The 27834-nt window shown below is 38.4% G+C and overlaps 2 protein-coding genes across 5 annotated transcripts in view; both read right to left on the reverse strand.

Annotated features, from left to right (window-relative positions):
• Nucleotides 1–644: 644 nt before the first annotated feature.
• On the reverse strand, nt 645–15777 carry LOC123972763 (tetratricopeptide repeat protein 39C-like). Of its 2 annotated transcripts, none has more exons than XM_046052413.1 (15): nt 15666–15777; nt 15333–15506; nt 9949–9997; nt 8096–8224; nt 7811–7925; nt 7240–7645; nt 6118–6286; nt 5901–5994; nt 5712–5819; nt 5507–5616; nt 5290–5413; nt 3967–4064; nt 3724–3828; nt 3602–3640; nt 645–1410 (listed from the first exon to the last, which is right to left on the reverse strand). In XM_046052413.1, the coding sequence occupies exons 2-15, from the start codon at nt 15476–15478 to the stop codon at nt 1321–1323; spliced, it is 1782 nt and encodes a 593-aa protein (XP_045908369.1). In that variant the 5' UTR covers nt 15479–15506; nt 15666–15777; the 3' UTR covers nt 645–1320. The 2 variants fall into 2 exon arrangements, with proteins under 2 accessions (XP_045908369.1, XP_045908370.1); XM_046052414.1 differs by having other exon boundaries at nt 15693–15730.
• Nucleotides 15778–17084: 1307 nt separating this feature from the next.
• The window catches only part of LOC123972762 (laminin subunit alpha-3-like), a 59598-nt gene continuing 48848 nt past the window's right edge, over nt 17085–27834 (reverse strand). The window contains exons 58-77 of one of the 3 annotated variants that reach the window (XM_046052410.1): nt 27587–27781; nt 27351–27499; nt 27000–27162; nt 26769–26896; nt 26267–26411; nt 26062–26157; nt 25779–25936; nt 25564–25681; nt 25337–25477; nt 25107–25237; nt 24826–24960; nt 24515–24635; nt 21535–21668; nt 21165–21345; nt 20880–21038; nt 20589–20754; nt 19518–19672; nt 19120–19213; nt 18878–18997; nt 17085–18385 (exon numbers count right to left, since the gene is read on the reverse strand). In XM_046052410.1, coding sequence (XP_045908366.1) covers nt 18243–18385; nt 18878–18997; nt 19120–19213; nt 19518–19672; nt 20589–20754; nt 20880–21038; nt 21165–21345; nt 21535–21668; nt 24515–24635; nt 24826–24960; nt 25107–25237; nt 25337–25477; nt 25564–25681; nt 25779–25936; nt 26062–26157; nt 26267–26411; nt 26769–26896; nt 27000–27162; nt 27351–27499; nt 27587–27781 — 2832 coding nt within the window. In that variant the 3' untranslated portion in view covers nt 17085–18242. Of the gene's footprint in view, nt 18386–18877; nt 18998–19119; nt 19214–19517; nt 19673–20588; nt 20755–20879; nt 21039–21164; nt 21346–21534; nt 21669–23824; nt 24083–24514; nt 24636–24825; nt 24961–25106; nt 25238–25336; nt 25478–25563; nt 25682–25778; nt 25937–26061; nt 26158–26266; nt 26412–26768; nt 26897–26999; nt 27163–27350; nt 27500–27586; nt 27782–27834 lie in introns of those variants that run through there. The other 2 variants (XM_046052411.1, XM_046052412.1) reach the window with 2 other exon arrangements.

Below are 27834 nucleotides of genomic sequence, written 5' to 3' on the forward strand. Positions count from 1 at the left end.
AAAATTGAGTGGAATTAAAACTTAATAGATTTTACTATATGCCGTCTACCCCACTGCCTCTACCATGGCACATGATGTACTTATTGTGCCTCTAGTCATCTATCATAAAATCTCTTTGCTTTCTTATTCTTGATTTACAGCGAAATTATGCAGACTTCTTGATTTTACATTTCATCCATTGATCCCAAGGGGAATCGGGAAGATCCTGGTTGAAATTCCTTGCGGTTGTTTGACTTGCCCATCGAGAACAATGTCCTTTTAGTGTTTTTGCAGTTGTAAAGTTGCCCATTAATTAGGTAAATAAATCATCTTTATGAAGGTTATAATGTTCATTTTGTTACTTCATTTGATCATTTTGGAGGAAGTACTTTGTGGTGCAGTTATACTGAGGTGTCTTCTAATATTTTGTCCATTGCATTTGTCATTGAGGGTAGATTAATGCAGTCAATATTCCCTGCTGCTCATCTGTGAGTACCTGTGTATTTCTTTTAAACTGTTGGAATGCTTAAGAGTTAACACAATGTTATTTCTTAGCTGTTAAAGATCATGTTGTTATATATTATTATATGAATCTCATGCATCTGTCGTGTACACCTTGGTGTCCTACTCACCTGGGCTAGTGTAATGGATGAAAAAACATTCCATTTTACGATATTCATTTTATTATCTTAAAACAAACAATATAAAGGAGAACCAGTTTACAGTCAAGAGTAGAACAGGCCACTCAAAAGTGGCACAACATGATGTTGGCACGTCTATTAAAACTTGTGTGCAACACATTTACACTAATAAAAACAATCTGCTTAAAAAAGCGGGGGGAAAATTTGAGTACTCATGCCTTTGGATTAGCAAAGCCTTTTACAGCACAAATGTCAAAGTAAACAACTAACACTGAGATGGTAAAAATATCGGCTTCTTAAAGTCAGAGGCTGAGTCACTCATTTGAATTGCTTTGTCAGTTAATTCTTGACTTTCCATTACTCTACTTGACCTGATTTATCTGCAAGTCAGTAGAAAAATTGTCCCTCTGTGGAAGTAATGACTGATTAAAAATGTGTCTGATTTAACTGGCATCTAGTTTTGGAATTACACAATAAAACTCCACTTCATAACTTTGTGAAATAAGGTAGCAGATAAGAAAAATGCATCTTAACTGTTCCCATAAAACAATTACTTATATTGCACACATTAAAATGATGCATTGGCTCAGAATATAAAAATAAATTAATTGAAACAAACCAAACAACGTAACATTAGTGCCCAGAGTGGTATTGTGGCTTTTTTAAAGACATTTCCAGTTCTTTCTGAGGAGATAAAGTGTCAAGGCTGGCCTTCAGCCCTTATAGAGGCAAGAGCTGAATGGATACGAACATGGAGCCTGTTCTCAAAGTCATAGCCAGCATAGTCCTCCTGCATAGTCCATGAAAAAAGACAATATTCAAACTTTAAATATATACATATTAATTTAATATAGACATTTTATTTTGTTTGTGTTCTGCCCACTAACAAGCTTTGCAGTCATCCCACTCGGACCGATCAATGCACTCGCTGCCCAATCATGTAGCAGCATACCCATTAAAGTAGCAGACAGCCCTGTGCTCCTGTCAGACATCACTGCATCTGCCCAGGCATGCAGAGTTGGCCGTTCCAGCAACAGCAGAGAGAGATAGGTGCTCCGTCAATGTCAGCTGTCCATCCACTATACAAAGCCAATGCCGCTGCATCAGACATCTCCAACGCCATTCAGGTGGGTGAGGCTGCACCCACAGGCAATGCAAATCGCAATTTGTGTTCTACAAAAAGGTGTTCAGACACTTCTACTACTACTTCATGACACAGACAATGCAAATACACAGTATGTAAACCAACAGGAAAACATTCTCCATGCATGAGGGCAGCATAACAAAGGAAGCCCAGCTTACTGATCGCTCCACAAAGACATGGTGACAGGAACCTGGCATAACTTCAGCCAAGCACTCACTGGAGAACATGAATGTCGCCTGTGCTTGTCCCTGCCAACTAGCGCCGCCACCTGTTACCCCTAAAATCCACTGACTCAGTCTACGGCGCGTTACGGCTGCGCCGCGGTTGCCGGGTGCCGAAGACTGATTGCCGTCTGCTGGAGCTGTATTGCCCAGTCTCTTCAATCACTTTCTGGCAAGTGAAATAGCCTACTGCATTTTATGGGTTGTATTGGCCTTTTAAAGGTAGACTTATTTTAAGAGGTAAAAAGTACTAGGTGAGCTATAATCTGTCAAATAACTCTTCTGAATGAAATCAACTAATTTCAGGGCAGAAATAACCTTTCAGTCAATAACAAAAGGCTTCAATCATTTTCTGGCAGGTGAAATGCTGAAATTTCATGAGTTGTATTGGCCATTTAAAAGGTATTTTAACAGGTAAAAAAGAGTGGATTGGTTGGTAGGCCTACACAGCAAGTAAAATAATGCAGAGTCATAAGGATAATTGCAAAATTGTCTTCATTTTATATCCAAGTTGGCAGGAAGTCATGTTAATTAGGCTACAGCCCGTTTTCCAAATATAAACAAAGATATTACACATAGGCCTACCAAACATCACTTTAATCGCGGCCATTAAAGTCAATGCTCGTGAGTCCACCAGTTGCGGCCGCAGCGCGTCTCAGAAGCGGCTCTCCGTTCCGCTCCGCAGAGAATAAGTGAATAGGTAGCAGGTCTATTTTCGCTGCTAGCCGCGTCAAGCAGCACAGAGCAGATCGAACCAGGCAGGAAGTCAGATACAGAACGGCAGAGAGAATCCAGTCAATTTTCAAAATAAAACACTGGAGACTCCCGATCGTAAAACAACAATAAACACGGTTAAAACGGACACAAAAGGAACTCATTAAACATAGTAGAAGCACAAAATGCAAACACTGGTTACCAAATCAACAAAATCTAAACATATCGAAGTGAGGCAGGCAAAACGCCCTGATTCTGAAATGCTCCTCGTGGGAAATGATGCCTGAAGTTGACGGAACGAAACGGGGTCACATAGAGCTGTGAAGAAGGTAGTAGAAGCACGAAAATGACAAATTAATAACAAGATAATAAGGTGGGGTAGGCTGCACGCTCCGCTGCTGCTCTTTTCTTGCTCACCTCCTCATGATCTGGTGGCTGAGCAGAGGAAGACGAGCCTCTACAGGCATGGAGGCAGTTTTTCAGACCACACAAACCCAATCTACATACAGCTAGTGTGACACCATCAACCCCCGTAACTCCTGTACCCTCTCAAGGGGATGGCTGCTCCTTTATTGGATATACTATCACCTGATCAGGCAGTGAGTGTATTGATCTGTCAGAGCATGCACATCCTAAAAAAAAAAATTATTAGACCTTTATCAAAAACTAAGACAAAATTCAAACAATCTACTTATTGCTAAATACCATTGGTAATATTTGACATTGTCACCATGTTTTGTCAGGGGTAAACTAATAAGCTTATTAGATGAGAACTAGTCCTATAACTTGCTACCAACTATTTAAAGTTTATGAACAGCCCATAAGCAAATGAAAACCAATAGAGTACAAATCTTTAGGAACCATGAAGCTCAAATGCCATGCAATAAAGAAACCTACTGTACCTTGGCTTGAAGCATGAGCATTCTGCCCTTTCCTGCAGACTGGAAAAAAAAGCAATTATATATAGACTTCATCACTCTCTCTCTGTAAGACACACACACACCCACACACACACAAAACTTGCCTCTGGGTTGTTAAGCAGCACACAGCCCAGTTCATAGCAGGAGTACGGCTGCACATAAGAGTTGCTCAGGCGACCCACCTCATCCCTTGCAGCCAGATGGAAATACTGCAAAAAAGGTGGTTGGTGTTTGGGGTGGGGGGGCATACTGTTTACTACAACAATCCTGTAACTACAGTTGAGTGCAGTGTATTTTTCACTCTCTCACATTTCAAGCATTATATACATTATTAATTAGACATGTACCTGAATGGCATCTTTGGTATTATGGAGACATTTACTTATGGCACCAAGAAGCAGATTTTTCAGGCCTGTACACGAGGCATCATCAATCCCCTGCAGGACTGAAAAAACAAAATTATAGTTAAGTGACGCCCAGTAATCTGTGTAAGGTTTGTGCTTACATTTTTCTATTTCAAAAATGAAGAAAAAAAAAATGCATTGTTTTTGTTTTGTTTGTGTGATCATTTACATTTACTCATTTGGCTGACGCTTTTATCCAAAGCAACTTACAATTGCTATATATGTCAGAGGTCGCACGCCTCTGGAGCAACTAGGGGTTAAGTATCTTGCTCAAGGACACAATGGTGGATGGGTCACAGTGGGGGATTGAACCCTGGTCTCTCACACCAAAGGCTTCTTATCCATTGCGCCATCATCACCCCATTTACGGTGTTCCAGTTTCTAGCATTCCCGCATGTGAGGCAGATGCTTTGTGGCGAGGTTCACTTCGATCACATTAAATCTGTCTGTCTTTTTAGGTACAGTTTGCTGGGTTAATTTTGGTGTCAACAAATCAATACAGTATAATATACACACCCATCCACACCCACACCCACACCCCAATATTCTAGATATACTACAGGCTACTTCTACCTTGCATCATTTAGACCCACAAAATAAAATCCTTAACAGCAACATGCCGGCTTTGGTGTAAAAAACATTATTGGATTAACTGGAGTTTGGAATATCCCCTGCACAAGGCTGTGGTTAAGACGGTGACCTCAGGAGTTGTATGATGAGGAAGTAAAAAATTCCTCAGAAATTACTGTAATATATATTCTTTTGAATCTAGTTTCTACATCATTTTCCCTCAGGGGCTTCAACCTGCCAATTAGTTTAAAACAAGGACTAAAGAATCTCAATGTAGGTGACTGTGTCGATGCCTGTGTCAATAAATCGTCAAAATGTTCACGTTGTCGGTCGATTGTTTTGAACTTGCATACAGCCTACAAGTAAAAAATACAGTCTGAGTTATAGGTTTACACCCAGCTCAAATGCAGTTTGGAGATTGCTGTTAGCTATGGCAAATATCACACATTCAAAACAAAAAAATAGATTTTTCATTTTGGTTTTAAAACAGAAGAACTATGTTTCGGATTTTTTAATTTTGGGATTTAAATTACAAACAAACAAAAAAAAAAACAATGCAGTTTTTCCAACTGGTTTTGTAATGGAGAAATCATAGGACGAACCATACTCAGATTCCAACACCGACAACAACAAACGAGCCAGGTAAATAAAACAAAAACTGTAGTTTGGCGATTTAAACATTTTACAATCTGGTACCTTGTGTCATTGTCTGCAGCGTGGCAGTGGAGCTGTTGGGCAGAGCTTTCCACAGATAAAGAATCTCAATCACAGACAGGATGCAGAGTTCTTTCGAAAGACTGGGGCTCCTTAGCTTCTCAGCCTAATAAAATGCGTGCACACATACATCACTCATTTTCAGTGTGGTTTGCACTAAAATGTTGTAATAGAAAATCAGCTGAATATATATACTCACCCTCTTCATGGAGAACAACTCTATCTGATTATTCTTGCGTTTGAAAAGTCTTTGAACATCCTTGAACACAGTAACAGCTCCCTCCAGATCACCCGTGGCTCCTTGGCACACTGCACAACACAATATAATATAACATGGATTAGGAGCCAAATACCAAACTAACAAAAAATGCCCTTAAAGCCTTATTCATTTGTACTGTTACAACCTCCAGTTAAATAGGCGTAGTAGCACTGGGACCAGCGAGACTCAGTCTTCAGTCGCTCAAAGGCCCTGTAGGCTTCGCTGTAGTTGAGTTCGATCATGCTGCACCAACCTAAAATGTTCGACAATCAGAAATTATGACGCAGACCAGTGCTGAGCAAGGTGGTTTGAAATCTGAGAGGGAAAATAGTACCTATTTCATATAAACACACATGCTGAATCTCCCTCTGGTCAGAGGCCAGGTCTAATGCATCACGGAAGGACGTCAAGGCACTACTGATCTGGCACTAGAAAGGGGAACTTTGTGGTGTGAGTTACAGTCTGAGAAATTATTGAGCTTTCCTCAAGTCAGGAGACTAGGCCACGCACATAGTAGTAGATAATAAGGTTTATTCTTAATATGTATTTACCTCAAGGCGTTGAACTCTGCCTTTGAAAAACATGAAGAGGGAGGAGTTTGGGTAGATAGCCTCCCTTTGTTGGAGAATGGATTTAGCTTCTATCAGGCCTGCCTGTGTGTCTGTGCCGTCCAGAGCAAAGAAGGGCTGCACTACTGTGTGGTACCACAAGAGGGCTAAGCTGCAAGGGAAGCAGAGACTGTAATGAGTGAGGATATACTGTACAGCAAAAAAAATGTCATTTTCCAATTATGAAGATGACAACATCTGGCACACCGTTTTTTTCAATTCATTGGTTGATGAAGTGAGTTTTAACCATATTTAACAAATACAGAATAAGTATCTTGTTAGACATGACCAAATGTCAAAAATGCAATAATTACAGACACTGAAGCCAACCTATTTTAGGAAATAGAAGGAATTCATAAGATGGCATGATATTTATGCAGCAGGGCCTGACATCAGTCTGTTATTAAAGCTGTTTACAGGATTTTCATGTTCTGTTTTGTTGATTTTGTATTTGTTAAATATCCCATATGGCTGAAAACTGATTAACCATTATACAATGAGTTAGTGATGAATATCCTGGTAATTTAGGATAATTAATTTTCACTTATGGCTAGAGCCCGACTGATAAATCGGTGTGCCAATATTATCGACCAATATGAATAAGTTGCAGATAAATCAGTAAAATTATTTCTAACAGCCAATAAATAACAATTCAGAAAAAAAAGAAAGGGAAGACAGATCCTTCAGTCATGTTGACGTTGCATAGTTTTTAAACTGCATTGTGTCAAGTCTCATAACTACAAAGCAAATGTTAGGGATAATCTTTGTTTATGTTATGCGTTTCTGAAAAGGAAAAAAAATAGAGAATATAGGCGGATATATCGGATTTTACAATCCTCATATCAAAATCGGTATCAGTCTTAAAAATCCCAAATGGGTCTGGCTCCTCTTATGACATGATTCATGGTAGCCAAACCAACACAAGATAGTACTTCATCTCACAAAGATGATCTCCTTTCTTTCCTCTAGATATAATGCTTTTGTTTACTATTGAATTATTAGTTATGTCACATTTCAGTGATAGCCACAATACAGATACACAAACTTACTCACTCACGTACTCACGTAGCTAAGGGGGCCTTCATGTCCTTACTTTCACTGGCATACTTGAGGGCAGACAGGCCTTGAAGACGGTCACCGGGGAAGCCCAGCAGGTTGACAATCTTCAGTAGGTGCGGTGGCACCATCGAGATGCAAAGGTGGAAGAGGCCATAACCAAAGCTGACTGAACCTTTTAGCCGATCCAGAGCCTCTGGGCTGATGCCGTCCAGTCTCCAGGATGGGCTCGCCCCGGATGAAGAGGAGCGGCTGTGGTCGGACGGGTCAGAGGAGGAAGACAGAGATGAAGGTGGCACTGCTTGTTGTTCAGAGGCTCTCCTTCTGCTGCCCTCCTGCAGGTGTGTGATGTCGCCGTAACATTTGTTGTACATCTTCCAGGCTTTACGGAGGATCCAGCCTCCTTTGATGTATCCTGTCAGTGGATAGAAGATGAGGTCAGTAAAACATGCTTTCAAGTTTAGTGGCATTTCAAAAAGCAAAACTCAGATTAAATAACTTCAAAGTTCATTATTTTCATTTCACAACAATGAACGTACAGTCTCCATAGTTATCCAACAAGTACTAAAAGTTCCCTTACCTGACAGCTCTTGTTTGATGAAAGACAGCACTGCCAGGTAAACCTGGCAGTCTGCAATGATAATCTGCCTTTGGAGTCGGTCTACTGCAGCCACTCCTGACCTCTGAGAGTCCATCTGCCCACACAAACACCCCCACACTTATAAACTGATGTGACAAGTAGGCAAGCTAACAAACAAAAAACCTGGACAATATGGTCCAATATAAAATGCTCCTTTTCAGTCAAATTGCATTTGTTCACCTGGCTCAATTACATTCAGTGTTTAAATTAAGTGAAGTTACTCACACTCCTCTTGATCTTGTTTTTAATGGTTTCAATGACTCCAGTGTTTTCACTCTCACACAGTCTCTCTGTAGCTTTCAGGTCCTCAAAGGCCATCTGCATTTTCTCCTCTTCAAACGTCATAATGGCATTCTACAAAAAGGCAGCCACATAAGTAACCCTGTTATTTAAGTACAGCTATTCCTAAATGAATGTTTGTGATACACAGGTCTTAAACATCTATAAAAAAAAAAAAATCCTGGACTGAACCCTGGAGTCCAGAAAGCAGGAAAACAAAACACATTTCGACATGAAGCCACCTGCAGAAAACCAAACACAGTTTGGCTCTGCCACAAAAAAAAAGCTTCATTTAATTTCTAGGTGGCACACTGATCAAACATTTCTAATTAAAGAGGAGTCTTCAAACTGAAGTGATCACAAAATGGAGACTGTAAATGTTAAAGCAGGAAGCAAATGTATTGTGAGGTGGAACGTGATGGGCGGACACATTTGTAAATGAATAACAAAGTTCAAATTAATTTTGCCAATACTAAAAAAACAACTTTAAAATTCAATTCATTTACAGACAGAATAAGAACATAAAATTGTTAACTGGCAAATTGAATTATAAAAGTTATAATAGCTCTAAATTGATCAGTTTGTTCATTCATTATAATTAAACTCTTTGAAAGTCTATAATTATCAGGGTTTGAACCAAATTTTCCAAGAACCTCGGATGCATTATTCTGCTTATTGGTTCGTTTTGCATACTTCAGTCGCAATCCTGTTTGAACTGCAGTGAGCATGAGGTCTGCCAGGACCTGCTCCGTGGACCTAATGTTACATCATTTGTTACGTAGTACGTCAACCTGTGAGAAAAGAGTAACTCTGTTTCCATTCCTGGGCCATGATGGACTGCAGCAAAAGCTCAAATCTCAGTTTGGCAAAGGTTCACTAAAAACGTTAACGACACAGCAAAATGTAACACCTGCAGTGTATTTCGTGCAAGGGAGGAAGTACCTCCAATGTGATGAAGCATTCATCGGTGAAGAACCCCAGTTACTGCCTTCACTAACATTTGTTTTATCTTTTATTTAATTTCTTGAGAGTTTCTCTTTGCATGGCCAACTTAAACAGGTTATGTAGTCTTGTTTTGTGTTTTGAGCCAAGCAAGTCCCCCAGCAAGTCTTGTCATGTTTAAAGGGACTATCCAAAGATAAATGATGAAATATCACAATACAATCTGGTTATGTTGTGACCCTTATGTGTACATCATTCTTTATTTGCTCCCTTTATCCCTGACATTTCAATCTCACCAGTCCTCCCTAGTCTTCAGATTAACGGAACGACACTGAAGGTAGCAGCAAGAATTCTGAGTCATAAAGTAAAGTAAATAAAGGTTTGTTAAATAACTATTAGATCTCACCACCTGCTGCAGGGAGTAAAGTAGATCAACTGGCACCACATATCAGTCAAGAGGAGATGATTGACTTGTTATTAGGTCTAATTATTTTTAATTTAAAAAAGGTATATTTGTCCAAAATAATAAGTGTATTTCATCTACTGGTAAAAAGCTCCAAGAGAAGCGAATATGTGGATAGGAGTAAAAAACATTTTGTTACCTACTGTTTCCAAGTTAAACAATGTACTCTCAAGACTCCCTTATATATTTTATTTTGAACTTGCACCGTACTCTTATGATTTGATTATAAATATATCATTCAATGAAAACCATAATTAGTCAGTCACCCCTCTGTTTTTGTGAAAGACCGGAACACAAAGGAAATTCTTTTAACCTCATTAGGAAACAGAAGTGCTTATTAAAGGGAACTTTACAATAATCTTTGTCAGCAAAAGGATGTAGCTTCTTGACTCACCAGAAAACTCACAAAACTGGCCCCAAAACTCATTAAAGGACTGTGGTTCCTGAAACAGAAGATAAAGAACAGGTGGCATGTCAGTGAGAGAAATGCTGTGTGAATAGATTGCTGTGTATGTGCCTTTCACTTCTCTCCATCTTTTTGGCTAGGCAAGTCAAGACAAGTTTATTTTTATAGCACATTTCAATAACAAAGCAGTTTAAAGTGCTTTACATAAGAGTTGCAGCAGACCTGCAGTTTATGGAGTTTGTTCCAGATATAGGTGTATAAAAGCTCAAGGCTGCTTCTCCATGTTTAGTTTTGACTCTGGGGATAGAAGGGAGACTTGACTAGGGCTGAAACGATTCATCGATAAAATCGATTCATAAAATGCTTGGACACAAATTATTTGTATCGATGCTTTGTTTAATCTATGTACAGGTGCTGGTCATATAATTAGAATATCATCAAAAAGTTTATTTATTTCAGTAATTCCATTCAAAAAGTGAAACTTGGATATTATATTCATTCATTACACAGATTGATATATTTCAAATGTTTATTTCATTTAATTGTGATGATTAAAACTGACAACTAATGAAAATTCCAAATTCAGTATCTCCGAAAATTAGAATATTACTTAAGACCAATACAAAAAAAATTTTTTTTAGAAATGTTGGCCAACTGAAAAGTATGAACATGAAAAGTATGAGCATGTACAGCACTCAATACTTACAGGTAAAACTTTAAAAATTAGCATATTGTGCAAAAGTTCGTTTATTTCAGTAATTCAACTTAAAAGGTGAAACTAATATATTCTCATTACATGCAAAGTGAGATATTTCAAGAGATATTTGATATAATTTTGATGATTATGGCTTACAGCTTATGAAAACCCCAAATTCAAAATCTCAGAAAATTAGAATATTGTGAAATGGTTCAGTATTGTAGGCTCAAAGTGTCACACTCTAATCAGCTAATTAATCCAAAACACCTGCAAAGGGTTCCTGAGCCTTTAATTGGTCTCTCAGTCTGGTTCAGTGGAATTCACAATCATGGGGAAGACTGCTGATCTGACAGTTGTGCAGAAAACCATCATTGACACCCTCCACAAGGAGGGAAAGCCTCAAAAGGTAATTGCAAAAGAAGTTGGATGTTCTCAAAGTGCTGTATCAAGGCACATTAATAGGAAGTTAAATGGAAGGGAAAAGTGTGGAAGAAAAAGGTGCACAAGCAGCAGGGATGACCGTAGCCTGGAGAGGATTGTCAGGAAAAGGCCATTCAAATGTGTGGGGGAGCTTCACAAGGAGTGGACACACAAAGGAAATGCAAAATTTACTTTCATCAGAGAACATAACTTTGGACCACTCAGCAGCAGTCCAGTCCTTTTTGTCTTTAGCCCAGGCGAGACGCTTGTGAAGCTGTGTCTTGTTCAAGAGTGGCTTGACACAAGGAATGCGACAGCTGAAACCCATGTCTTGCATACGTTTGTGCGTGGTGGTTCTTGAAGCACTGACTCCAGCTGCAGTCCACTCTTTGTCAATCTCCTTGACATTTTTGAATGGGTTTTGTTTCACAATCCTCTCCAGGGTGCGGTTCTCCCTATTGCTTGTACACTTTTTTCTACCACATCCTTCCCTTCGCCTCTCTATTAATGTGCTTTGACACAGAGCTCTGTGAACAGCCAACCTCTTTAGCAATGACCTTTTGTGTCTTGCCCTCCTTGTGCAAGGTGTCAGTGGTCGTCTTTTGGAAAGCTGTCAAGTCAGCAGTGTTCCCCATGATTGTGTAGCCTACAGAACTAGACTGAGAGACCATTTAAAGGCCTTTTGCAGGCGTTAATTAGCTGATTAGAGTGTGGCACCAGGTGTCTTCAATATTGAACCTTTTCACAATATTCAAATTTTCTGAGATATTGATTTTGGGGTTTTCATTAGTTGTCAGTTAATCATCAAAATTAAAAGGAATGAACACTTGAAATATAATCAGTCTGTGTGGAATGACTGCATACATTATACAAGTTTCACTTTTTGAATTGAATTACTGAAATAAAATCAACTTTTTGATGATATTCTAATTATACGACCAGCACCTGTAACTGTACAGCACAGTATTTCACACATCGTGTTTACGCTGTGAACACGACATGAATATGATGGAGCTGTTTGCAAAGTGGGGGAAGAGAGCGAAAACAGCGAGGGACAAAAAAGAAAGTGTCCAAAGTATGGGATTATTTCAAGCTAAAGAAATCAACTCTGTAATGTTACCGTCCCTCCAACGTAAAACGAAACTTATGTCGCCTCAGCAACAGCCCAACGGCAGCTGAACAAAAAGCCCCGGTGTTCTGCCAGCGGACCACAGACAAGGTAACAGTAACAGCAACTATAGCATTTAACTGAAATCATGACTGATTGTTGAGTTGAAGGCTAGCCAAAGTAAGCTGCAGTTCTCAGCTAAAATGTGCACAAGCAAAAGTACTTCTTAAACGGCGCATCGATGAATCATTGAAATAATCTACAGAAGCTTCGAATACTAAAATCATCGTTAGCTGCAGCCCTAGACTTGACCCAGATGACCTGAGAGGTCTGGATGGTTCATAGTGTAGCAGAAGATTCCAAATTTATATTAGCCCTAAACCACTCAGTGCTTTATAAACCAACAGCAATATTTTAAAATCTTTGACAAACAGAAAGCCATTCGAAAGACCTCAGAAACTGAGTTATGTGATCCACCTTTTTGGTCTCAGTGAGGAGTCCAGAAAGTCTGGGAGTCCTGTAAAGACACCATTACAGTGTGATAGTAGCATGACTTTGTAATCATCTCCAGGTGGTGGTAGAAAGTCAGGTCTGTGTCCATGACTACACAAAGATTTCTTGCTTGGTTTGTGGTTTTGAACATTGCCATTTGAATCTGAGAAATGACTTTTAATCTTTCTTCCTTGGCTCCAAAAACAATTACTTCAGTTTTATCTTTGCTTAATTGAAGAAAATTCTAGCACATCCAATTGTCGATTTATTTAATGTACTTCAGCACTTGTATGGGATTATAGTCCCATGGTAAAATGGTTATGTAAATGTGTGTGTCATCTGCATAATGTTACAATAATAATATGGTAACATATAATTTTGTTTTTCTTAATTTGAGCCAGTGGGAGCATGTAGATGTTAAAACACAAGAGGCCCCAGAATGAAGCCTTGGGGAACTCCACAGGTCATTTATGTCAGCTCTGATGTGTGATTACCTATAGAAACAATGTGGTCCCTGCCCTTTAAGTAGGATTCAAACCTGTGTGATACTTGGCCAGAAAGTCCAACCCAGTTTTACAGTTGGTCTATTATGTTGTAGTCAACCATGTCAAATAATAATAATGGCCAATATATATTTCTGCCTCAAATCTACGCCGTAGGTACGCAGAAGTCTGTGCTGCAGCCTATGCATAGCCTCACGCGCACCTCCCCAAAATGTGATATATACATTGCAGCGACGCAGACCGCAAGAACTGTATTGGTCGGATTGCACCATTGCATTTCTTCCTACGCATTTCCGGCTTCTCTCATTTCCGCATTTTAGTAATTTCAATAAAAGTCAGTAATCAGCTCCAACTCAAACATGATCCATTCAGTTTCAGTCACCGTTGTTTATAGTAGCCTACACCAACAGCAGTGGCTTAACTCAAAACAGTGGTGATGAAACTCAACAAAGTGGAACACAGAAAGCCCACTGCCAACTGGCTTTTGGCAGTTTGGAACAAACACACTAGTGCTTACGACTACGCCGTGGACTCTTTGTTGCCACTGTCGGTGTTTAAACGGATGTCATTGAAGACCTTAACAAGAGCCGTCTCAGTGCTGCGGTGTGGTTGAAATCCTGACATCAGAGTTGTTTAGTGCCAAGAAGCTGTTAATCTGTTGAAAAATAGGTGTTTCAATGATTTTACTTAAAAACGGGAGGTTTTCTATGGGCCTATTATTGCTCATGATGCGTCAAGATTGTTCTTTTTTTAGACTGACTTGATGACTACAGTTTTCAGGGCCTGTAGAAAGAAACCTTACAGAAGAAATATGTTGACAGTTTGTAGAACATCTGAGGCCATGTAATATCAAGGCAGCAGGAAGAGGATTTCAGATGTTGCATAATGTCCTCTAGGTGTTTATGGTTGACAGGGTCAAATTGTGTCGTGCTATTTGAATTTAATTTAAGCAGACACAAAGATACCACATACCCTGTATCTGGTATGGAGGCACTGACAGCCTGTCTAATTTTTTTAATTTTGTCAGTTTAAAACCAAGGCAAATGCCCTGCAGGCCGTAATGCAATCAAAACAGGATGACACCTAGTGCTAAACGCAATTAGTGGAAGGTGACATTTAAGCTTTCACCAGGGGTCAGGACACATAGGGGTTGCCCTTCTGTGGCATCAACACTCAAGTTGAAAGAGAAACCGATCCTTGAAATTATCTGTCTTTTACAATAACAGCACAGCACAACTGAAGGATATTACCAAATCCTGCAACCGAGCAGCGAGTGGACAACGTTCATAGTGTTAGTTTGTTAGTTAGTCTAAAATTGTTGTTGCTCTTACATCAGCCTTTTTAGCTTGTGACCCCTTTAAACAAAGCAATGTCTAGTTGTTGTGACCCATAACAGCTTGCTTATAACAAGGCCAACCAAACCCCACGTCATTTGAATAGGACTTAATAAGTGTGGGGTTTTTTTTTTACTTACCTAGTAATTGACACAAAAAGTGGGGAAATCAGGGTTATGTGTGAAAAATAAATATTTAGCATAGCATAGAATGTGTAGCTATTTCCTATCCTGTTAATTGTCTGTATCCAGTCAGGATGGGAACCAATGGGTTAGAGGATCATTTCTAAATTTATTCTAACTTTTACAATTGGACACTGAATTACATCCAATAAATGCCACTTGGCTTTGCAAAACACGCCTATGTGGTTGTGATGTGAATAAAACTAGTTGGCCAAGATGACAGATCAAACTCAAACCTGTTCGAAGTAACAGAGCCAGTTACTGCGAAGACAGGAATGCTATCCTGTTAAACATGTCTTCTGTGAATTGTAACGTTTTGCAACGTTATGTTTAACAGACATAACCACACATTAAGAGCAATATTATTGTATTATTAACAAAGGCTGTTTCAGTGTCAGGTCACAAGTCACATCTTGGGTGACACTACACAAGGATGTTGGGTTTTGTTTTACAAGCTAAGCACAGAGCACAAGTCCTGAGGGAAATGAATGCCATAGTGGCGTCTTATCATGCTGGTTGACCTCAGTAGTTTAAAAAACATCTGCCACACTTGTCATAACATTTACCAAATGAAATATTCCCCAGGCGTCAGAATAGAAACAGAAATATTGCTTATTGTCTCTGAGATAGACAGACCTGTATGCTCTGAAGAGCTCGTCGCTCTCCCTGAATCCATTGTTGAGAAGCATATTGATTCCTTTCAGTGCCAGTTCTGCGTCGTTAATACGGGCTGTCTTCTCCTCCTCCACGCTTCCCGGTGCTGGTTCTGGCGGGTCCGCCATTGAGATACCCGATACCGGAGGTGAGGAGCTGAACGCGGACGAGAAGGAGGGAGGGGACGTAGGCACGTCTCGTTAGTTTACTTCCAAGCAGAACAGTCTCAGCCAGTGGCGCAGTTTTGGGCAAACGCAGTCATATTTATATTGTCACACGAGGAGAGAAATAAGCGAATAAGGTTAAACAACTAACCACAAAACACATTAGTGTGTATGCTACCCAGCAGTCGTATCTCTGTTCCGTATTCTGCCGCCTGACCGGTGGTTTGTGTCCCCGTGCAGACAGGAAATGTGCTGCCTTTCAGTGCTATCGGATATATTAATACGACAGTCCAAACAAAGCAATAATCATCGAGTTGAGGCTTTTAAAATTAGAAAAGCGGGAATCAATCAGTGGCAGAGCTGTTAATATGTTTTATGATGTAGTTTGATATTGTCTTTAAGGAGTATATTTTGTTATGGTTTATATTTTGTCATATTCTGTCCTACTAAATAAAAAGATATTTCATAGGATAAAGTGGCATATCGGATTTACACTAAATTCTGTGATCTATAACTTTATATCAAAAATGTTTGACACTGTCTTATACTATAGAGGCGTCACTGTTTTTGAAAATGTGACAAAGTACCTAATTAGGTTGCAGAGTGTAACTTAAGGGGTTACAGGATTTGGTGCAGCACCTGTTTAAACAACTGTGCAACCTTCACTCATTACTTCACAAAGCCCGTAAAGGCAGCATTAAAGTGGGCGTGGTATTTTCTGCTCCACCGCTAAAGCGCCTCAAGACCAAGTTGGAAAGATATATCTGATCAAGGAGGCTCCAGCTATGGTCCAGCAGGATCCAGCAGGTGTGTAATGTTACTCCACAGGTGTAATTTTGTTAATAATGAGGTCACGAGTCTAAATCTATTCCCTTCACTAAATTAAAAAAGTTCTGAAATAGTAAATTTGTCACATATAATAAACTGGTTCAATTATATTTTTGGAAAATTCTAGCTTCCAAATGATACATGGATGCAGCATGTCTAAATGCTGGGTCAAAGCCTTCTCCACACAAGTGTACAATTCTGGTGGAGAAATGCTAAATTCTTATGTTTTATCTTAACTTTTATTTAAAAATTATTTTAGATATTAAATCTAAAATTGTCAAATTTAAAGATTATGCTTAAAAAATACAATATTCAGCTACATTTCTCCTCAGACCTTTAAAAATCCCCATATTTCCAGAAACAATACTATGACTTCAGTGACGTTATTGATAGCTGCTTTGCTCTTAGTCATATTCTAAGAATATCATAATTCCCTAAGGGCCATAAAAGGTGTGATAGCAAAGATGAAAAACCTTCTTAGATGTGTAATTACTGAACTACACTTTATCTTATCTTATCTAGTTCAAAGTGAATCACCCTACTCCCAAAATATAGGCATATGGAGATCTCTACATTATGTAGTGTATTCCAACACAGTAGATGTTAATCACAATTTCCTCTTGCCAATATTAAACATGAGATCTATTCAAAAAGAAATCTAATTATATTTGTCTAATCTAACAATCAAAAGTATACACATTTTGCTGAGTATAATTCAACAATTAATCCCAGATGAAAAAATGCATGTCTCAATACATATAATTATGTGTTTAACCATGATCACAAGTCAGAAGTTGTTTTTCAATACAGATTACAAAAGGGTTTAAAAATTAGTGGTCACTAGACAGGAATGCATGTAAAATATTGTCCAATCATCATGCATATTTTTTTCCACAAATTTACAAAGCAGGTCAGTAAACTCTTGCTGGGGAGTTGAATACATAAAATCCATTTTGTTTTTTGTTATGTTACTACTACTCAACTTTATAGTAATGTGGGTTAAATGGTCCCAAACGTGACTGACCAGAATTGTGAGACTTATGCTTATGGTATCTATATTGGTTTTTCAACTCATAGACAATGCTCAACAAACTTCAGTACATGCTGTATTCTGGTGTGACTGACATTAACAGACACACAGAACGTCCTCATGCATGACAAAGGAATGCAAAATGAAAAATAAATTCAGAACAGTAATACAATATGGGAAAAATACATGCGATTTCGTGGGCTGTGTGATACTCCATGTCTCTTGAACCAGTTAAAATGCAGAAATCTACATGCTGGCATGTGGATATGATTATAAAATAGCTAGGCAGCCCCTGAACTGTCACTGAATTGAGCACCATGGGTGTAAACGTAATTATTGTAGTATACACTTTAGAGTCCAACAAACACACAAGGAAAAACAATCAACCAATAATGTTGATCTCCATTACAGCACCATCACAAAAGGCATCATTTGGTTTCTTAAAGTGCTGGGTTGCTCATACTGCAGCCCTGACCAATCACAAGCATATTCAGAAGCATTTGATTGTCAACAGAAAATGAATGGACCAACGCATCAGACTGTAAAACAACTGTTAGTATATGCATTTGTGAATTGGTGCCATGATACATGATTTTATCACAAAATAAATACAGAAATGTTTACCCGAGCAGCAAATATTATGAAACGGTAAGCTGCTGCCCATCTCTTAATCTATTTTTACACACACATACACACACACACTCAAATACACAGACTCACAGGCGCACACACACTGAAACACACTCCTCATAATCTATATACATTCCTACACACAGACACATTCTCTGTCTTGGTAACAGATTGCACATGGTTGATGGTGGACATGGTCCCAAGGATTTGTTGAAAGATGATGCAGGGAGACGCGGCCGCTCAGCCTGGACACTCTCTGAGGTTGACTGGACCAAACACACCAGGCAGCCTGTCAAAAGAGACCGCGTCGCTGTTGATCCTCATGTCCTGGATGCATCCCACGAAGGACGATGTGACAGGGAGCAGCTTTTGCGTTGATATCTCTGCAGCAGAAAGGTAAATGTGGTGAACTGGTAAGAGATTACATTGTTCCAGGTTAGTTTTTACAAATGTATTTGATATTATTAGCTAACTGTATCTTAACCAACACAGGCGGATGGGGATTCAAATCCTTCTCATTTTGTAAACTCTTGCAAAGTGATCATGAAAAAATGTAAAGAAATCCTGATTTGCTCATTTATAAAATCATTTCATTTTGCACTTTACAGTATTTTATGTTTTAAGAGTCATTTATATTTATTTGTAGTTATACTTAATAGTTTGGGGCTTGCCTAAAGACTACATGATAGTTGTTTGGTACTTATCAAGGGGACCCACACAATAAACCTGCGTTATGACCTTTTCTTTACATTATCATACCTTATTAATATGTTATATTGCTCTGATATTTTCATATTTATATTGATATGTTTGAATAAAATTAATTTAAACCAAATTTAGTAGATTAACTTTCAGAATAACAAATTAATACTCACCAGGAATGCCACCCACGTACAAGGAGTCTTTGGTCAAAGTTGTAGTGGCAGACGATGGTCCAATCTTGTAATTGTCTATTGTGTCCACGTGCAGTTGCACAACATTTTTCCTCTTGATTACTAAGAGACACATGGACAGTGACTTAATGCAAAAGACAATTACTGTTCTAATGGGTTCTAAAAGCAGTTTTAGTTTGTCTTGAATGATGTCGTCTTTAATGAAGTGACTGTGTGCATTGTACCTGAAATTTTATGAAACATTCCATCACATAAAGAAGCTTTTGGCTTCACCGACACCATGAATTCCCCTTTTCCATTTTTCACGTGCGCCACTACCTGTAAATGGGAGCATGTCCAAACACAATGCTTTTAATCATCACGTGTACGGGGAACACACTTTATGTACAGAACCTTTTCTGTCTAGATTAAATTTGGGATATGTCCTGTTATGTTTAAGTCCCCAGAACAATCAAATGGAGTCCAACAGTAGCACACAGCATTTTATGTATAGTAAGTAAGAGATGAGGTTTTTTTAATCCAGACTCAGTTCAGCTAAGGCTTTGTTTTCCCCAAACTAAACATTTTAGTTTTAGGGGTATCTAGCCAGACTAAAAATAACTAATGTGTGATCAGATCTCACCTCTCCTCTGAGCAAGTAGACACTGAGATGGTGGCCGGTCGCAGGCCTATATTGGCTCCTGCTGGAATCACTGACATGTAGCAGGAGTCCGGTCAGACTCCGTGGACGAATATTAAACAGCAGCTCAAAGCTGGAGCCCACAACAAAGGAGTTGTCTGAAATACAGACAGCACATACTATCATGGTTGTCATCACTGGCTTTATCCTGGATATCATAATTTAGACTGTGAAGTATGAAAAAATGAGGAGACAGCCATGAAATGAATATATCAATAAGACTCTTTCTTACGGATCTCATAGTTTCTTTAAAGAAACTGACGTGCAACTGATTTCTAGGAAGCGTCTTTGAAAGGACTGTCTAATTTGGTACTAAATATAGAGAAAATGCGAGACATTGTTCCTTAATTAATCAATTCCAATTAATATGTAGTGTGTAACTTAGGCACTGTTTATTCAGGGCAGGTAAGTTGAACATGCAAAAATATAGAATAGGACTTCCTGTGTGGTTGTACCTTACCAGCACACGGAACATTCAACAAAAATGCACAATAAATATTTCAAAATTACATTCATATTTACCTGAGTCAAATGAATCTCCTAAATGGAGTTTTCAAGAACATGTTGGGGATATTCATAACTGCTCATAACATCCCCAATTGTGCTCTCCTTTTTTTCTCACTCTCTCAAATCATTATAATTAGTATCACATTTTAATTGTACATAAAGAGATAGTCCTTTTCAGGATTGATGGGAAAATATTAAGAAAGCGCTAAACCTGTAAAATAAGCCATTACTGAAATCACAACAATATTCCTGTGAGAAATCAATAGTTTTAAAATTCACATTCAATCACCTACATCCCTCTTCTTTGATAACTAGCACCTTTTCTGATATGTCTATACAGCTACATGTTTTTATTTCTAAGCATTTTGTGCCATTGACATGTTTATGAGGAGGAGAATTCTGTGGTTGTGGCTGCAATTCCTACCGGCAGAAGCTTATAGAGATCATTATGGTCATTAGAAATGCTTCTGTTGTATTACCAGATTGCTATCAGAGAGATATACTCACTGATAAGGACATGTGCTCCATTCCCTGAAAAATAAGCCCCTCTTTGTGTCTGTCCCTCGAAGCAGGGGCCAGCGCCATGGTTCATGGTTGGATTTGACATTGGCGCTCCGTTCATTTTAAAATTGCGGATACACCCGGACACACTTTGTTTTGGAAGGGCCTTTGTCTAAAAGTTAAAAACAAAACAAAATGTAAAATATGCATATATATTTACATTACAATTTGTTAATGAATTGTTTGTGTGTGCTTATATGGATTTGTGGACCGACCCCTGAGTACGTTTCACATTACCTTCAGCTCTTTGTGGAGTGACTCTGGGGCACTGCCCAGGTACACAGGTGACACAAACTGCTGCATAGATGTCAACTCAGCATTTGTCAGCTGACCATCCTGGGCTCTGATACCATCAACGACCAGTCGAAATTTCTTCTTCTCCAAACTGAATATGACCTGCAGCCAACATATTCACTAAATACGTTAGGAATAAAAATGTATTTAGATTTGCTCTCTCATGTGGATTAAGCGATTCATGCTATCGTCTCAAAATGCATGCGATTAGGATATCAGTCCACTGACCGAGTGCCATTTTCCATCATTGTACTTCTCCCTGTTGAAGATCTCCTTCTGTTTGCCTACAGACAGTCTGATCCTGCCTTTGGATATGTATAAAGCTAGATGAGAGCGCCCTCCTCTTGTAGCAGCAAAGAACAACAGGCCCTCAGGAGCTCGAGTCCTGACATCCAGAGAAAAGTGGGGCCTTAAGGGGGATAAGGAAAGACATCATCTTTAGTGTTTGGGTGTGTTGGCTCTGAAGTAAGTGTTGCCTTGTTCTTTAATTGATAGACTCAGCCAAGCACACTTTTCATTTAGAAATAATCCACTGAAAGTTTCATGTTTGTGCATTTGCATTGTGAAATGGTTCAGCGAGGGAAAACAGGTTACTTACCTGGGCTGTAAGACCTGTAGTGGAAGGCTGTAGCTCAGGCTGCTAGTAGGGCTGCCCACGCGATAAGCATGTTGAACCAGGGCTGGTAATGTACATGCTGATAGACTCTCATTTATAGCCTGCATCACACCATTCTAAAACAGCACAAACAAGAACAAAAGAGACACTCAGCATGAGGTATCACGTTGGCCCTCAAATCATTGCTTGCTCACACATCTTTGAAAAGTCTCCAAAGCGGTTCCACTCTGTCAATAAATAAAGTAGGAAGGGTAAAACAAGGTATCGTGGTAAGACAACAATCATAGTTAATGTATGTAAAATACTACTTACATAAATGTTTCACAAACTGACAGTGAAACAAAAGACCTACGCTAAGTTTTAGCTAAGCGAAGTGTCTACGTTTTTCCACCCACAGGTGAGAACACTGATATGTGTTGTTACATTAAATAAATGAATGCAAGGCTTCAACTAACAATAATTGTTCCATTCATCTGCCGATTATTTAATTTAATTTATTAATTAATTAATTGATTAATATTAATCGAGTAATCGTTTAGTCAATAAAACATTGAAAAACAGAGACAAATGCCCATCACAATCCCCAAAGTCTAAGTTATTAATTTAAAGTGCTTGTTTTGTCCGTCCAACAGTCCAAACCCCAAATATATTCAGTTTACTATCATAGAAGACATAGAAAACCAGTAAACATTCTCAATTGCAAAGCTGGAACCTGTGAATTTTTTTTTTTTGAAGTTTAGCTTTTAAAATGCCTTAAACAATAAAAAAAAATTAAGATACATTTTCTGCTGCTCAACCACTCAGTTGTTCAAATAATGTTCTTATGCAGAGCAGAAATACAGTAGATGTCTCCCAAAGAGAGTTAACTATCAGCATGTAACCGTTTTGATAGCCATGTTTAATTTGGTAGTTATGATTTCATCACTCATGTAGTTAGTATTGATGATAACTGGAAGCTCGGTATGGATCTTGTAATTACAGGTACTAAATAATAAATGCGTTAGATGGTTTTGGTTACATTGAGAGTGTCATAGTAGAACAACCCCCAAAAACTTTGTATTGACTCAGAGGTGTGTTTTGACACAGGAAATTTGGGAATTTTGAACTGTGCTTGTTGTGCTGTTCAGTAAAGCATGCAGGAAATTACTTTATTTTATTTAGAATGATTTCAGTTTGGCATACACTCAGACTGACATTAAGAGGGATGAACTTGTAGTAGAGTCACAGAGATTATAAAACTGTAAATGGATTCAAAGACCTTATTAAAATGGCTCATGTAATCCTGATATTATAGAAATAATGGATGAGGGCCGGCTTACACAAGATATTGCATAATGCAGTATGAGAACCCCATTAATCAATTTCACAGCACCTTCTATATTTTGGCTTTTTGTTACTCCTTTGGTTATATTTTTCCTTTCTGATTGTTGCACTTGTATGAACTCATGCAGTAGCTGAGAATTCATTATTCAGGCAATTTATTGTGGGTCAGAGGTTGTTGGAGAATAGATTGTGGTAGTGGTAACTCCAAATCAAAAAACATAGAGCTTAGTAAATTATAATGAGCATGCAAGATATAGTGAGCTGAAGAAATTATATAATCATGCTTTTGAGAATGTAAAAAGATAGTGTGTCTGAACATACTAGGCCTCAACATAATTTCATTGTGAGGCCTATTTTAGCTGTGCAATACCAACATTTCATGCTTCCACACTTCTCATTAGCTACTTAATGTATAGTTATGTAGATCAGTGTTTCTCAGCCTTAATGCTGGAATCCCTTTCGGAGTTTCAAGAGATGGAAGACTGATCAATTTAAATTTGGTTGTTAAGTCAAGTTTATTTGTGTAGCCCTGTATAATATACACACTCTCAAAGAGCTTTACTGGCCCACAACAGAAAGAGTTTCCATTTGACATGCATTTTAATTTCAAATAATTATATATTTGAAATGTATAATTTGTATCTCCCAATGTTATTAAAAGTAGAATACAAGTAAGTATGTAAGTAAAATAATATGCCATAATTACATTCACCTGAATTTTGTCAGGTAAAACAGGGTCATGGGCCAAATAATGTTGAGAAACTCAGATGCAGATCCTGCTGTGTATGTTGGATATCAACTTATAGTGAAGTTACTATCATTTTATAATCAGGCATGTTTGTGTTTGAGTGCTTCCATTTAGTGTGACAAAAGTGAGTTAGAGGGCACGTGCTTGTGAATGACTCTTAGAAATGACTGAGTTACATGAAAGAAAGAAAAGAGACATGACTTGATTTCAAGCTTGTTATTCACAAGTTTTAGTTTGTAATTACTGGACTTTTTCAAAAAATAGAATAGACAGAGATACAATACATTTAATACTTATTTTGATTATTTGGAATGTTCATGCAACTTTTTTATTTAAGTACACTGCAGATAAATGGGCGTGTGCATGAGCAGCAGAACATTGTGGTGAACACTGCCAGTTTTTCATGTCATTATATTCTTGTCAGCATCAGCAGGTCTTAGGGCTTCTCCTTCTTCATCTCTGGAAATAAGGCAGCAAAATATAATGTAAACAATGTCAACAGAGGATAAACACTGTGTGATTATTAATTCACCAGTAGTATTAAACAGTAGGTTCACAGTCCAAATTTAATAAAGTTACCAAAGAGAAAGACAAAGTTGGGTATGAATTATTGCTAGTGAGTGAAATGAATCATTAACTCACCATGATTTACATGCTAGTTTTGACAGTTATACCTTCAAATAAAATGGATTGCTCTACTGGTTAAACAATAATGCCACTTAATTCAAGGAAAAGAGAACCAAGTCGATTTGCTTTGGGGGAAAAAATTCAATTATTTAATCCAAATGTCAGGCTTTTACACTTCTTTACAAAAACGATATTAGGAGGATTGCTAAAATAAGTAACTTAAGTGAATTATAGCATCTGGCAGCATGTAAGACAAACACTCACCTTCCTAGAGAAGCGGTCCAACATCAGTTCAGGAGGACTGTTAGCAGTACACATATCCAGCAAGACATCTCCAGAAGCCTGGAAGTTGCTGAAGTCCTCAGCTTTATACAGATTGTCTGGCCTGCAAACAGAAGAAATACAATATTAGCACTATAAATTAAAATACATAGATATTTGGTGCACAAACAATTACTGTGTGACATTAATAATATAATAATAAAAGCTGTAAGTTGCATAAATCCTGAGGTATTTTAAAAGTATGTAGCTATGACATGCAAAGAGGGAGGGAGGAGAGAGTGAGGAAATATTACCGTCTTGTGTAGAGGTTGGTAACACAGCCTTTGAACTTCTCTCTTCCCAGGTAAAGGGAGCCACCCGTGTCAGGTGTGGAAGAGCTGCCACTCTGCTCCTGACCCACGTCTTCGTCATCAATAAGCAGCTTAACACTGTTCAGAAAAATCATCATGTTATTTTTTGCACAATAGCTTTAGATTCAAGCAGTAATTAAGTATTTGCCAGAGTTAGTTAATATTTGAATTATTTAAAAAAAATTATGATAATAATCGCACCAAACCACAGACTAGTTTCTTACCTTCCAGCTCTTTTGGTTACAGTCAAATAATGCCACTGGCCATCATGATATTGTTTGTTTGATTTCCAGATCTTGTTGTTGAAATTGAGAATCACATAGCCATTTTCTAATTGAACATCAATCCCATTAGCCTGGAAAACAAAATAAAAATTTTAATTCTACCTCACACAAATCCAATCTCAAAAGTCACAATTAAAGCATCAGATTTCAAAGCGAATGCAAGGACTGACCAGCTGTTTGTCCTGCAGAATGAGACCCTCATTCTCTGTGCTCTTGAATCCGACGGAGACAGTAACGTCAGCAGCCAGACTAAAGCCTTTGAGGTCAGAGGACAGGGAGCTCCCCAAGCTGAACTCTGCTTTACGAGTAACCTGCACAACAACATTGATATTAAACATGAGTTAATTAGCTAACACATAAACTGTGGCTTTGGGATGCAGAGAGGTTAACGTCCTACCAAGGATTCCTTTGGACAACCTTTGCTGATGCCCACTTGCTCAGTAACAGGTTTAAAGGCTTGATTCAGCTTCACATTCTTCAAACATCCTTTGAATGGTTGTATAGTGATGTTATCTCTACGAGGAAGAACAGAAAATCAAGTTATTCTCGATAAAGTGGGAAAAGGTTGACCACCAAACTCACAACACAAAATTGATAATTGATTAAATGTACCTTTCCCTCAAGTCTTGTGGGGCACCACCAATATAGAATTCTTTAAAGTCACTGTTGCTGTATGTAGCTTTTGCTGAGGCCACATCTACTTGGGACATCCGGACTTTCATATCTCCCTTGCTCGTACTAATGATAAGGATTTCCGCCCAGTCGTCCTTCTAAAGAAAGGAGTAGCAAGATGTGGTTGAATGATTGATTCCTTATTTACAAATGTTATCTGGTTGAGTAATGGTACTTGTCAAGGAAGAACCAGAGTGATTGTAGAAAAAAAAAAAACTCTCACCGGGAATATTTTGCCGTTATTTGTAGCTGGTGCTTCGAGCAAATTGCTACGTAGAAAAATTACACCCTTCTCCATCGTCACAGTAAAGTAATCGTTCTATGAAGAGGAAATAGATAAATAAAATGATTGTAAATTGTACATATAATTCTGCTAAATGGCATTCAAATGTAAGATTTATAAAGTAACCATATGAACAAAAATTTACCTCACTTCCGATGTAAAAGAGCAAACCGTTTTCTGAACGAGTAAAGACGGTAATAGTGACGATGAGGTTTGAAGATGGTTTATCTATAACCACTTTGCCATATCCAGTGCCTTCATAGTAGTCAGAATCCATTGGAGGTACATATCTGGATAGAGGAGAGGAAAAGTCAGAAAAAAATATTAAATAAAAATTCAGATTCTGGTTACAGAATCTCATCTTGCTCATCTTTATGTCACATCTTTGGGCAGCTCCCAAAGAGGGATGGGATGGAAATTTTTGGCCATTCATGGGGATAACATGAAAAACTGGGGTGGGGTGGAGTAGCAGTAGAGTCAGAAAATGTCATACTAGATGGTAATACAATACAACACACTACCTGTTTTGTTTTGGGGATTTTTGCTGCCGAAATAATGTCATTACAGAAAATCATAGAAGCGTGTTGATAGTTTAAAAAAATAATAGGAGTTTGGTTACTCTCAACACTAATCATACTTGGACCTACCTCTTGCATGGTGTCTCCAAATTGATCTTCTCTGCCTTTTGGAAATTATATAGACTGACGACTTTGTCGTTAAAAGAGGAGAACTCAATGCAGCCCTTGTACATGGGGTATTTGAGAGAAGCTGGTGGCTGAGGAGAAGCAAAACAGAGAAAAGTATTACTAAAACTCATTCTAGTTCAAAATTATTGTAAAAAATAACTGTATTGCTATTCTTATTTCCTTGCCGCTTACAGTGAAGTTGGCAGGGTAACCTCCAACATAGAAAACTACATCACTGGGATTGAGTTCCAATAGGTTCTTGCTCTCCTCTCCTTGCTTGCTGCTCTCAATTGGGTGCTCGGGTGTGGTTGAGGTGATATCTTTGGTGAGAATCATCGTTGCATCTTGGTAAATTCTAATTTGTGAGAGGAAAAAAAATATCCATCTTTTCATCACATTTACATCATTCACATTCTTTACGCATCTTGCTCTTTTCACTTTAAAATACAGACATGTATAGTAAAATGCCATAAATGTGCATTTATACTTTCTGTACAAAACAGAAAACAAGTTAATGACAACAGAATTAAGCTGTCAGTTTACCTGCGCAGGTCCACTCTATCGAACTTGGCCGGCTCAGACGCAGACGTGGTGATGTAACCCGTTTTCATCTGGTATTCGACTCCATTGAGCTTGTACACACCGTACAGCACATTCTCCCTCAGAAACATACCTATGTAGTTCTTAGAAGACTACAAGACACCGTTTGTTAATGCCTTGTGTACAATCACAAGCTAAATCTTATATCAAAATATTCATATGCATTTGGAGCAACTTACATCTCTGCTGCCAAGGTACAACACAAACATGTCTCCATCATCTATGGTCTGTCTGCGTCTGCGTCTTCCATCTCCCCTACCTGCAGGTCTCTGCAGCGACAGAGACAGGGATGTGTAGGCCTTCAGATCCTCCAGATTCTTTGGTGGACGCAGCGCCACATGGCCATTACCTGTGAACTTCATCGGGATCACAATCTGGAGAAAAGACATACAAAAAGGGAAATTAGACCCATCGAGGAAAAATAGGG

The sequence above is a fragment of the Micropterus dolomieu genome, linkage group LG06 (assembly GCF_021292245.1).
Source record: "Micropterus dolomieu isolate WLL.071019.BEF.003 ecotype Adirondacks linkage group LG06, ASM2129224v1, whole genome shotgun sequence".
Lineage (NCBI taxonomy): Eukaryota > Metazoa > Chordata > Actinopteri > Centrarchiformes > Centrarchidae > Micropterus > Micropterus dolomieu.

What these genes read in the sequence shown, in the direction of transcription:
- LOC123972763 (XM_046052413.1), bottom strand. Translation starts at nt 15,478, where the DNA reads ATGGCGGACCCGCCAGAACCAGCACCGGGAAGCGTGGAGGAGGAGAAG. An exon ending in GAGCTCTTCAGAGCATACAG is followed by an intron (nt 9,998 to 15,332) that starts GTCTGTCTATCT and finishes CTTCTGTTTCAG; the next exon opens with GAACCACAGTCCTTTAATGA. An exon ending in CATCAAACAAGAGCTGTCAG is followed by an intron (nt 7,646 to 7,810) that starts GTAAGGGAACTT and finishes ATCCACTGACAG; the next exon opens with GATACATCAAAGGAGGCTGG.